The 13,032-nt window shown below is 35.1% G+C and overlaps 1 protein-coding gene and 1 pseudogene across 1 annotated transcript; both read right to left on the reverse strand.

The window, feature by feature from the left end:
- Positions 1-4,427: 4,427 nt before the first annotated feature.
- Positions 4,428-6,887, reverse strand: LOC121987284 (dehydration-responsive element-binding protein 3-like). The gene has a single exon (XM_042541158.1). It carries the CDS (start codon positions 6,308-6,310, stop codon positions 5,726-5,728), a length of 585 nt encoding a protein of 194 aa, XP_042397092.1. The 5' UTR covers positions 6,311-6,887; the 3' UTR covers positions 4,428-5,725.
- Positions 6,888-11,813: 4,926 nt separating this feature from the next.
- LOC121984229 overlaps positions 11,814-13,032 on the reverse strand; it is a 36,571-nt pseudogene continuing 35,352 nt past the window's right edge.

Consider the following 13,032-nt stretch of genomic DNA (forward strand, 5'->3'; position numbering starts at 1 on the left):
GAGTATGAGCAAGTAATCTCTGAATCACGTAAAGGATTCGTGTTAGCGCTTGTATTCTTGTTTGCCTTCATTGCTTTAGTTTTTGTATTTCTACTTGCGTAAACTAACCGTGTAGAGAAGAAGCGATCAATTAGGGTGACCTAGCTATCCAACCCCCCTTCTAGCTGACCACCGATAACCTACAGTTCCTCCAACGTGCTTTAGGGTGTCTTTGCGTAACAAACTTCTATCCCTAAAGTTTATTAGCACAAGGGCGCCTCCGTTGGATCCAAGGTGCTTCCTCGCACCTCCGAAGCGCCTTGGACACTGTTCATCCAATGCTTGTTTATGCATTTTACCTCTGTAAAATGTGTTAGTCCAAAAATAAAGTATAACCTACAATACAAAGTTAGCACAATATAAAATGTCATTATCAATTAGATCATGTCTTACCAAGACCATAATCTAGTCATGATCTTAGCTTAAACTTCCAAAATGACTCTAAGCAAGACCAACGCCTATAGTTCCACTAGTACTTATCCTCACTAGATTACTTTCCTCCAGTGACTTACCTTCACTTAACATTTGTAGTTATTTGACTTGATTCTTGATCCACCAGATTTTCCTGTCAATTGTCAGATCCGCATACCCAACTGGACTTCGACCAGCTATTAGGTCATGCACACATAGCTGGGCTTCTTGCCAAATATCAAGTCACATCTTGACCTACTTAGATTTCGTGCCAATTATCAATCTTCAGACCTAATTGAGTTTCAGCTTGGTGTCAGGTACTCTAAACCCATCAATTCATACACACTCGACAAGTATCAATTGCACTAACACTTTCCTCTTACAATTTCTTGTTGGACTTTCGACCTTCAAGTGTCCGATCAATCGTGATCCACTTAGACTTCTCAACTCATGTCAACTCTATAAATGGACTTTCGACTGCCAAATGTTCGATCAATTATGACCCATTTAGACTCTTCACTCAACTAACTAACATATTGATCGACTGTTAAGTATTCAGTCAATTTTGACTTGATGTCCAACTAACATATTGATCAAATATCAAAACTCAACTTGAGTTAATTCAAATTTGATTAACTGGATCAATCTTGATCAAAGATTGATTCCATCAATATTTGATGCAATTTGTCATGATTGGTGCTCGATGCAATCATGATCCCTAAAATTGCACAACAGTCTGGTAGTAGCTTGATGCAATTGTTTGGGACTCCACAGGTCATCCGAGTTGGTATGTGGTGGGATGTTTGTCACATGAGGTCATGCTCGCTCAGGATGCTGTGATTTACCTCTCTCGTGATGGCCTTGAGTCGGGTGCGGCGGGGGCACTGGGGACGAACGATTTCACCTTTTTTACCACCTGATGCATTATTTGGTGTTTATTCAATTATAAAGCCATCCATGATTGAAGTCATGCTCATACCCAGTGTAGATTGGTGGTAGTGAATTGAATATTATATAGAGTATGAATTGGTATCAACAATTGTTATCCAACTTGCATATAATAGTTGATTTCATCTTATCTTTCTTTCAAGTTTACTTAGCTTCTTGTTTGTTTTTGCAACTAATGTTGTGCAATTGGTGTTACGAATGTGGTGCAAGTTGGTCAGCTGTCACGAATAAACTTGGGTCATCATCACAAACTTTAATTCAGATTTAGGCCCCAATGCATGCAGCCGGGATCAGACCTTCAAATCCGCACGCAGGATATCCAGTCTCGTCACATGTCAGTTTGACTGCAGAATGCGGCGACGTACGTGGCACGCAGCGGCAACGCCGACAGTTCCATTCGCGTCCGACATCAATCCCACCGGATCCGCCTCGGTCAACAGGAAAATCCGCCGCAGCTAGCCGTTCCGAACGCCCGATTCGCGTCCGACAGTAATCCCGCGGATCCGCCGCGGTCAACCGGAACGCCGCCGCCGCAGCAATCCTCCCGGGCCCTCGTGCTGTAAAAAATGGCCACTACTCATATCCGTAGAAATACGATCGTGGATTTTTTCCGAGATACAGAAATTATACGACAAAGAAAAATCTCGCCGAATCATTTGGAAAGAGATAGAGAATCAACGTGCGGAATTCCAATATTCCCTGTTTCGTTTCGTGTCGGCATTATTAAAAAATGTGCGCAAAGAGCGTGGCAGAGTTGTTGTGTGCGTTCAATTTGCAATGCAGGGAGGGACAGTCACGTAGGCTTTACCGACAGCACTGGTGCTTTCATTTCACGCTGTCATCTCATCACCCTTTCAGAAAATGAACTGGATTCATTTTTCTAACTACGTCCCAGTTTATCCTCATGAAAACACACACGATCAGTAACGTTGATTTAATTCGATGATAACTATTTATGGGACCTGAAAACGATCCTAGTAAAAGAAAACGACTGTACAGTGGATATATATATATATATATAAAAAGTAAATTGAAGTAAAATCTTTAAATACAACTTCAACTTTATATACAATCCTTATCTCCAAAAAAAATCTTTATTCCTACTTTTTATAGGTAAAATTTTATTTACTTCAATTTTTCATGCAAATATCGTTACATAATTAATTGCATCTTATAATTTTTTTAAAATAAAAAATTTAAAAATAAGTATAATTTATCTTAAATTCGACACTTTAAATTAAAATTAAATATATTTTTTTATCAAAATTAGCACAATTTTTTCCCGCTTAATATAATTTCTCCTAAATTTATAACTATTTAAAAAGAATTTAGTATATTTTTCATCCAATTGAGCATTATTTAAAGAAAATCTAGTATATTTTTCATCTAATCAGTGGCGGATCTAGGGAGAGCGGGGGTGTGCTTGAGCACCTCCTTGCTCTCAGAAAATTCTACCAGTATATTGTAATCCGAGGGATGACAAGAAGGAAGACAAGCTCCAGCTCCCTTCTTTAAGCACCCTCTTCCTTTTTTGTCTGGATTCGCCACTACATCCAATTGAGGTGAAAAAAAGACTAGAAAATATACAATATGACAAATTTAATTCAATTAAATTAGGTTGATTATTTTAGTTTAATATGCTGAATTTAAGAGGAATTATATTTATTTTTAGACTTTTTATACATAAAAAATACGAGGACAATTAGATAAATTGGTATCCATTATGTTTGGTTAGAAAGTGAACAATTGAGCATAATTTTTTTCCAACTTAATATAATTCCTCCTAAATTAAGCATAATTTAAAGAGAATCTAATATATTTTTCATCTAATTGTGCATTATTTAAAAGAGACGTACTAAATTTGATAGAAAATATACAAATTTTAATTTAATATGTTGAATTTAAAAAAATATATACTCATTTTTAAATTTTTTATATTAAAAAAATATAAAAGATAATTAAATAAATTGATATCTAATAAAATGCTTAAGAAATGAAAATAAAAAACTTTTTAGCAATAAAAACTATAAATAAAATTTAAATTATAATTAAAGACTACATGTAAATTTTCTCAAGATATAAGAAAAGGACGAAATATTGCCAACCAATTTCGTGGATGTGACTGGATGCAACGACTAACATGAATTAAGAATCTTTGATAATCTTGCTGTCCAATAATATGATTGACTGCTCTTGACAGGATAAATTGATACGTGGATAAGTACTGGCGGCCCGTCGGCTGTGTTCATCATTATTGTGTCAGGAAAAAGGAAAACAAAGATCTGAGTGTTGAAATTTTTAAATATTTGATCAACATTAATTTCGATCTTATTTTATTATATTCCTTGTTTGTTTAATTAATAAAATATTGAAGAAAAAAATTTAAATGCATGGCAACCTGTTTCTGTAGGAGTGGCTCATTGAATTTTATCTTTGATTTGGTCTAGAATGTGTGGCTCATTTAAAGAATGTGTGACCACCTCTTTTGCTAGCTAGAGATGTTGAATATGTATCTTGAGTTATTATATTGATTGTGATACAATCATTATTTTCTCCACTTTATGAATAATTAATTTCAAGTTAAATTAGTACAATAGCTAAAAATCACATTGGATAAATTTGTAAGTAATTCTATATTATTAACAAAGTTAATAATTGATAAAAGGATAATACTAAATGATTAAAATTTGATCAGTTAAAATAAAATATTTTATATTTATTTTTTAGTTGGTTAGATTTTGACTATTAAAATTTATCATTGATAAAAACAAGTATATGAAGAATATACATTAAAAGAACTCAATTAGAAGATGGTTCATATCTATGATTATTGATGGCTATGAACAAAGATGACATATATATGTTTATCTTGGAATAAAAAAAAATGTAAAAATGAATGATACAATGCGATAATAATAAACAATATACAAGTTTTTCTAAATATAATTACATTTATTATCTTACAATTAACATAAAAAAAAATAAAGTAAAATGACCACAATATTCAAAAAAACAAGACTACTTGCCCATTAACAAAAAGTAGATCCTAATTAAACAATTGATAAATAACAAACCTATATCTCTAAAATATCAATAAATATAGATCATTTTGTCGTCAATAGATATTCTTTTTCCTTTGTCAAAGATATCGACATTTTAATTTTATTTCTACACAAATGTGGCTCATTTTGTTTACTTTCTATATTGTAAAACATTAATATTCAAATCTAAATCCATTCATTGATGATGCTATTTGTCAAACAACTAGCTGGAAAGGGGCCAAAAAAACACAACCCAACACTCATAACCCTTGCAAATTGCCACATTAATTTATTCTCCAAATTATATCAAGGTCACATATAAATAGACAAACATTCCCACTGTTCCCATAGTAGTGTGTTTGACTTTGAAATAATTTTCATAAAATATTTAAAAGAGCCATGCCATCTCAATGATATAATTGATGTTTTTAAAATGGATTGGACACTAAATCAAGAATTAAGCAAAGTCATGTTTAATAAAGAATGAGAAGAAAATCTATTTTTTTAAATAAAAAACAAAAAGTCAAGCAAACTATATATTATTTTTCTGTGTGAATTATATTTTGTTTATAGACTTGCAACAGAACACAAGGCTCCAAATGGGGTTTAGTCTAAAAGGAATATATAATACAGTGATCTTTCAAAGAGAAATATAATATTTTATATTTAGGTGTAGGTGGTGCTAATTGTTTTACAAGGAAAAACCAATTTTATTCAAAGAGAAAACAAAAAAGAATGTGAGAGATGAAATAGGAGACTGTTTTTATTAAATTTAGCTAGCATTGTTGGCACATTTCAGTCCATAGTTTTCTTCAATTTTTTATTATTTTTCTATCAAATTCATTGCGAAGACCAAATTAATTATTTTTCTTTAATTATCCATTTTTTCCTAACAAAACTTTGCTTTTTGATGGGGAAAAAATATAAAATTTTGCCAAGAGGAACTTAAAATAATGTAGTAGAAAACTCAAGTTGGGCAACTCAAACTAGCCCTTATTATTTTTTTTTATTCCACACAATCACATACCACATTTTATTGTTTTAATCATTTTCGAAAGGACTATACATGTTCATTTTTAACTTGAAAAAGCACAAAAAGATAAGATAAATTTAAATTATATATATATATATATATATATATAGAGAGAGAGAGAGAGAGAGAGAGAGAGAGAGAGAGAGAGAGAGAGGGGTAGATAAATATACCTGATTAATTAGGCATATATATTATCAAAATTATAAAGCCTTTGCAAGTTTTATCGGAGTTTGAGAAATGAGTTTTGATGGGTTCATATGAGAGTTCCGAATCCGGTCAAGTCCCAGCCGTCTGACTGAGTCCAACTCTCACTCGGCTCGAATTCGAATTCGAACCCGAACCCGCATCCGAAACCGGTTTCTGCCCACGGTGACCAAGGGTCGTGGTAGACGAACTCGCCCCCAGCATCGGCCGAGTCGAGGACGCCGAGCCGCGGCAGCTCCACAATCTCGCCGAGCTCGTCGGAGGTGTACGGGTCCTCAGGGGATTTCGGCGAGGGTGGCGGGGGAACCATCGCGGCGGCCTTGGCAGCGGCGGCCTGGACGTCGCGGGGAGCGAGGGTGGCCGGGCGGGGGAGCGAGGCGGCGAGTTCGGGGAAGTTGAGCACCGCGGAGGCGCCCTTGATGCTGAGGGAGGCGACGTCGTGCGCCCGCGCGGCCATCTCCGGCGTCGAGAACGTCCCCAGCCAGATGCGCGACTTCTTGCGCGGCTCCCGGATCTCCGACACCCACTTCCCCCACGCCCGCATCCGGACGCCGAGGTACGCCGGCCGCACCTTGTTCCCGTCCCGCCCTCGCCTCGCTCCTCCGCCTTCGCCGATCTTCGTCGCCATTGTCATCGTCAAAGATCAAAAATAATAATAATAATAATAAAAATCGAATCTTTGAGCGCGCAATGCGTGGGCGATCCCCCCGGGGCACTTTTGGTGTCAAAAAGCAAGCTTCTTGATGAAGTTTTCTCGTTGTTCCCGTGACGCAGGCAACAGATCAACAACAATAATGGCGGAAGCTGGCGCCTTTAGAAGCCGAAGGGGCCGGGGTTACTCTTTTTCCTCCTTTGGATCAGATTTGTAGAAAATGAAGCTAGCTAGTTAGATAGGGAGTGTGGGGATTGAGAAAGTGGAGGAGGGTGTGAGGGGTTTTAGTAGAGAAGCAGAAGGAAGAAGCTAAGTAATTATAAGCGTCAAAGCGTGTTTTCTTAAAGCGATTTTCCAACTCCCCCCTCGCTTAATTTCTCCATCATATATACGACGAGTCACCCTTGCGGCCACTTGCTGCTGAGCTGAACAGAGCCGACTCCCTGTCCTCACCTGCCTACTTCTTACCCATGTAAATGTTGGGAGATGATGAGGAAGTAGTCGAATGTAAATTATATAAAATTTAATTTAATTTAATTTATCTGACTTGAATTGATAATTTCAAATTATTAATGGGACTAGTTTTTGTTAGAACATTCCTGTCAAATTTTTTATTACTATATCTAAAATTTAAGATAAATAATTTACTTTATTAAATTTAGATAATCATTTTTCATTACACGCTACATCAAATACCCTAAAATTTCTATCATCCTTAATTTTTTATTATTTTCTTCTCTTTTTTTTTTATTTTTATTATTATATTTAAGAATGAGTGGAAGGAGAGAGATTGAAAAGATTGAGTGAAAGGAGAGAGATCCAAAAAAATATTATTTTATTTTTAGAATAGAGGTTTCATTCCCTAAATTTAAAGAATCACTATTCATCAAATCTAAATTTAGGGAATGAATAGGGTAACTGATACAAAGGGTTTTTAACTACCATATTCAAAATTTAAGACAAAATCTTTAGATAGGGTAGCTGATGTGGATACTCTTAAATATTGAGTGTAAACTGCATAGTAATCGAATGGGTAGAGTGGATCGTGAGACAGAGTAGCTAAGTGATATAGCTGACAGATCAACCGAGCAGACAGATAGGCGAGTGGGTCCAACGTCCGATCAACTGAGAGGTCGAGCAATGGAGACTGCCGAATGCCGAGTCTTTGTGGATGAGTAGAGCAGAATTATCGATCGGGTACAGTTTCTGAGCGAGCAGTACAACAAAATGGTTGATCAAGCCGAATGGCGCAAAGCAACCGACTAAGCAAGGCAGCTGAGTCACAAATTAGACTGAGTGACCGACCAGGTAAATTGATTGATTAAATAGTGTGGTCGAGCAGGCAAATTAGTAGATCAACCCAAGAGGGCAAAGGTGCCTAACAGTAGAAGGTCGAGCGGCCTAAAGGCAGAACAGCCCGAGAAGGCAAAGCGAACCGAGGCCTGTACTGGACGCAGTTTTCTTGAAACAAATTCATCCTACCTTCGGTTGTGCTTCGAGGTTTTCTCAGACAATCTGTTTCTTAGGATACAACGGTTAATCATGATGCACGCCAAGTATTGATGGTCGTGGCGAACTCAGAGGTACCCGATTGTTATCACGGACATTTCACCGAGAAAGAGATGCACAACAGAGGAAGAAGAGCGTAGGTGGAGAGCTTTATCTTTTCTGTGTGGGCCCCAAAAAGAATCTATGTGGTAAAATATTAATTGTTCCAATTGGACAAATTTTGCTTAAATCGATCTGACATTCGGTGCGCGCAGGTCATGCTCGCACACGACTCAACTTTGTTCAGTACAATCCGGACCTAGATTTGTACCTCTTCATGTGCATTCACACGTAAGAAAGAGTCTCTCCTTATGCATTTGTTCATATAATCAAACGAATTAATATAAATTAATCAATATACCTTAAAAATATCAATGTAAAACTAAAATCTTATTCACAATAAAATTTAACCATCAATTAATCACCACACAAGATTAGATATATCTAATTATATGACGCCAAAATAAAGATCCTATATATTACGGTTTCCTCCTTGCATTTTCCATGCACTTTATCGCCTGCAACATTCTTATCCCCTCCAGCACAGTTGGCTAGAGGTTTGTTTTGATGGAGTAACGTACGGGCGTAACTTCTATTACTCAACCTAAATCCATCGATCCCCTTGATCAAAGAAGCTAGTTTAGCACTCGGTGACTCAGGGGTCGCTAGCTTATTTGTGTTATAATAATATAATTAATAATGAATGACCGAAAGGTATCTATCTGCATGGGTCGCTGTTGACGATGGATCAGTGCATCGATCGAACAGTTAAATCTCATGTCTGCCTGTTTGATATCTCCAGAACGATCGACTTGTATAAATTAAAGCAAGCAGTGCAGCGTCAAGTGGGCGGTGGCCCTTCTCTCATCTCAGTGTCCTTCTGATGTGAATATATTATATATAGGACGAATATATTGTAATTATCCTTTGACCCATGGAATCGAAAGCCTCTTGAATTAATGTAAATTGGAGGGATTTACCAGGAAGCACAGGAGATTGTTGCTGGTGTGGTGGTCACGTCGAGATGCACAGGCATGGCACTGTGTGCCCAGCTTTCTGCAACACTCGAACAGACCTGAAGGAGTTTTCTTTAAGAAAAGACCAAGAAAGGTGAAATCAGCTTATTGACTTATTTTCCCTCAAAATGCAATGCGTCGTGTCTTTTAGGACCTAAACCTTCGTTAGTTAATTATTGACAGCTCACTTGGTTTAAAATGAGAAGATCCCGTATTTACATTGAATCCGTACCAGTGGCTCAGGGCCCATGAGAAAGCAGCCTTTTCATTTCGGAAAGTTCAGAAGATGTCGTTTTTTATGTTGGTGAAACAAGAGGCGTAGAGTGTGTACCATTCTTGGAGTTATGTAGGGTGTATAGTTTCGAGCCGCAGACGTTATGTTAAACCGGAGTTTGTTTGTTTCTATACCTTCTCAGTGATGATTCAGGTTTCAATTTTCTGCTAACTCCAGCCCGTACAAGGCAATGAATGAGCTGCATTTCGAATGCCAAATGAGAGATTTGTAACATTTAAAAAATAATTAAATAAAAAGTCTTGAATTATGAAAGAAGTGTCATTTAAGATTTATAGTATAAGAGCAACTATTTGTGGCCACAATTGCCACAAATAGTGAAAATTAAAAAAAGGGAATAAAAAGCTTGGAATCTATAGATTAGATTTGAGATTTGTAGTTTAAAAATAGTAATGAAAATCAAACATACTCTTTTATCTAAACATTAATATAAAAAAATAATTAATCAAGTTAAGTATTATCGAAACTAGGACGACCGATCTGATCCTATAAAAATTTTCTACCGACCGTTAGGATAAATCGGGAAGCACTCATAGCAGGCGGCTCAGAAGCCCAGCATCCCTTGGTTGCGCGTCTCATTTGGAGAAAAATTCTTGCAACTGCGATGTAGTTGGGAATTAAACCATGGATGTTTGAGTGACAATTGACCGTCATTCCACTACACCATAGTCTCGGATGCGGAAATTGATGTAGTATATATGGAATCATGTAATTAATATTATAAATTAGATCACAATAAAAAAAATCATTTAGAACTCTAACCATTGGAGATGTTTCAATAAATTTTTATATTGTTAATGTGACACATTGAGATCATAAAAAAAAACTCATTTGGAGTTCTAATAATTGGAGATGTTTCAATAAATTTTTATATTATTGCTGTGACATATTGAGATTATAAAAAACACATTTAAAGTTTTAATCATTAGAGATGTCCTAAGTGATATTTATTATCCATACAATTAGGACTGTAAATAAACCAAATGTTTATAAACAAATTTGGTGTTCAATTTGGTACGAGATTGTTTATGTTCATTCAATACACACAAGATAGATTAAATAAACAAGCTTGAACAACTCATTAAACTAAACAAACAAACTTTAACACATATGTGTTTAGTTTGTTAATATTCATAAATAACGTTCGTGAATAATGTTTATGAATAAAGTTCATGAACAATATTCATAAATCATGTTTATTAATAACACTTTTATCAACATGTTGAATAAACAAAAAAACTTTTAAAATAAATAAACAGGTTTAAATTATCAAGTTTCATAATCAATCAAATAAGTTTGAATTGAGAGCTCAATAATATTTAAACGAACCAAGCTTGAATTGAAAGATTGAGCCTCAGGGGCATTCTTGAGTTGACTATTGTGGGATAAATATTGCTACAATGAATAAAAAAATCAAATCTTGACAAAACTGAAAAAAAAAAAAAAAAAAAAAAAGACCCTTCCAATAGTGGCTAACTACATATTCCTGATTTACCTTCTCATAGATAGTTGTAGACCAACCGTAAGAAGTGTTAGGATGATGAATTATATCTTTTACTATAATTGAATTAAAAATTTGATAATATTTAAATGAGCCAAACTCAAATTAAATTTTAAATTCATTAAAAAAAAATCAAACTAAATTTAAATAATTATTTTAAAATTTTAATTCATTTTGAATTCAAAGACTTTGCCCGATTCAGTTCGATTATCTTATTAATAAGTTTAAATATCCCAAAAGTTAGTTCTGACGTAGCTACATCTGCATGCCATTGTCCTCACATACTTTAATTAACATTCACTCAGTACTTGCCTCGAAAACTAAGCTACTTGCACTTTTATGTCTGTAGCGTTTATTGTTTACTAACAATAAAAAGGGGTAAACAAAGCAGCAAAGGCAGCAGCAGTCCCATACTTCCATGCAAGTAATATTAAGGCAAGAACTTCGTAGACTAGTCTAATTCGGGCCATCTTGGACTACGTTTCCTACCCTCCAAGAACCAAAGTCCAATTCACCTGGGGCCTCAAATTAAATATAAATAATTTATTTTTGCATTATATAATTTAGATGATAAAGGATTTTGTTCTGCATATATACTGTTCATGAGTAAAAGTATGATTTCTTGTCCCTTCAATCTAAATTATATCTTTTTGGATGTCTATTGTTCTTATCTGTCTTTCTTGACTCCGCACCATGGAAGAGGACAGGACGGCCATGGTCACAGTGTAGAGTAAGGATTTAAAATCCAAACACAGTGTCACCTTTGTCGTCTCTCAATCATTAATGACATAACAGTCTGAAATAACATCTGTTTAAAAATTCTAAAAAAAAAAAAAATCTACCTCCCTAACTTTTTCTCCTCCTGTCTTCCTGTTTATCCTGCCCGTTTTCTCTTTCTGAAGTAAAGAAGGCCATAAGCGGAAGAATCTTTGGTTACTTCTTATTTAGATTGATATTTGAGAAGACAGATTATTAGAAGAATTCAAAAATAGATTAAAATGACATTTCCTTCCTCTTCCTCCAATTTAAACTGATATAATCAGGGAGGAGAAGGATCAAAATGGGTAAAAGGTGATCTCCTTATAAATTAGCAAACTAGATTCTTTCAAAATGCATAAGTTTACTCTATTTCATTCAGGGCAGCAAACTATTTAAAATTCCAAACCCAATCCATGCAAGAATAAGTTTACGCAATATAAGTAATCTTGAATACCAGTAGATATGCTCACCTTTATTTCTTTTTAAATTAAAGAACCTTTTGATAGAATAGCACTGGAGTGAAAGGTCCTTTTCATGTGAAGGAGTGCCTTTTTATTCATTGTGGTAAAAAGATGAATACGCTCGTCCCCAGCGCCCCCGTCAATCTGTCCCAAGGTCAACACGGAAGAGATAAATCACGGACGGCTACTAGCATTTGGAATAGTGACTAGCACATAAGGGAGGTATTTATTCATGCACGGATCTTAAAGTGTGTAATTTAGTAGTGTCAATTTGAATATTCTAGGACAAATAGCCTAGATTGAGTGGATTGAACTAGAGGGTAGGTTGTTGGAATCAAATAGATTTGGAGCTTAAGGACAACTAACTCAAATCAAGGAGATGTTCGGATGACTCAAAGGCAATTAACTCAAATTAAGAAGTTTAGAGGACTAAGGGTGTAAGTTCAAATCGAAAAAATGCACAAAAAAAACTCATGGTAGGTATCTTGAATCAAGGAGGAATTTAAAGCACACAGAAAACATATATGATCTAAAAATATTTTTTTCCCAAATCAATTATTTTTAGCATAGATATAGATCTATCTATACAAAATGCACTAAATATGCCATTTTAGTTATGTGAGATTCTTAACTGACATTATCATTTGACAGTGTGTTCCTTTTGTTTATTTCTTAGAATTATCTGCATTTCTTTATCTACTTGTCTTGATTGCCAGTTTAGTTGGTCTTGCTCGGGATATATGTACCCAATAGTTCAAGCTTCAAAGTAAGAGTGTTCGAATGATTTAGACCTTAAGATAGATTAGTGCTAAAAATGGTCCATTTTTAAGGATTTGCCAATAGACTTGCAGGGATTATGTTCTTTTTTCACATAATTTATTTTAATCATCATTAGACAACATAATAAAAAGATTGAGCAAGTGAAGAAATTTAGTGAAGTTGCAGAAAATAAGAGTTAGGCATTTGTTAATTTATTTTATTATGGCTTTATGATTTCTCTAATTTCATATTTCACTAAATTTTTCGATTATTTTAGTTTGACTCTTCATTTTCCCTCCCACATTATAGTCTTCATTTGATATCCATCACGTATGATTCTTATTGAGACTAAGACTACTTTTTATACC

Source organism: Zingiber officinale, chromosome 5B (assembly GCF_018446385.1).
Source record: "Zingiber officinale cultivar Zhangliang chromosome 5B, Zo_v1.1, whole genome shotgun sequence".
Classification (NCBI taxonomy): Eukaryota; Viridiplantae; Streptophyta; class Magnoliopsida; order Zingiberales; family Zingiberaceae; genus Zingiber; species Zingiber officinale.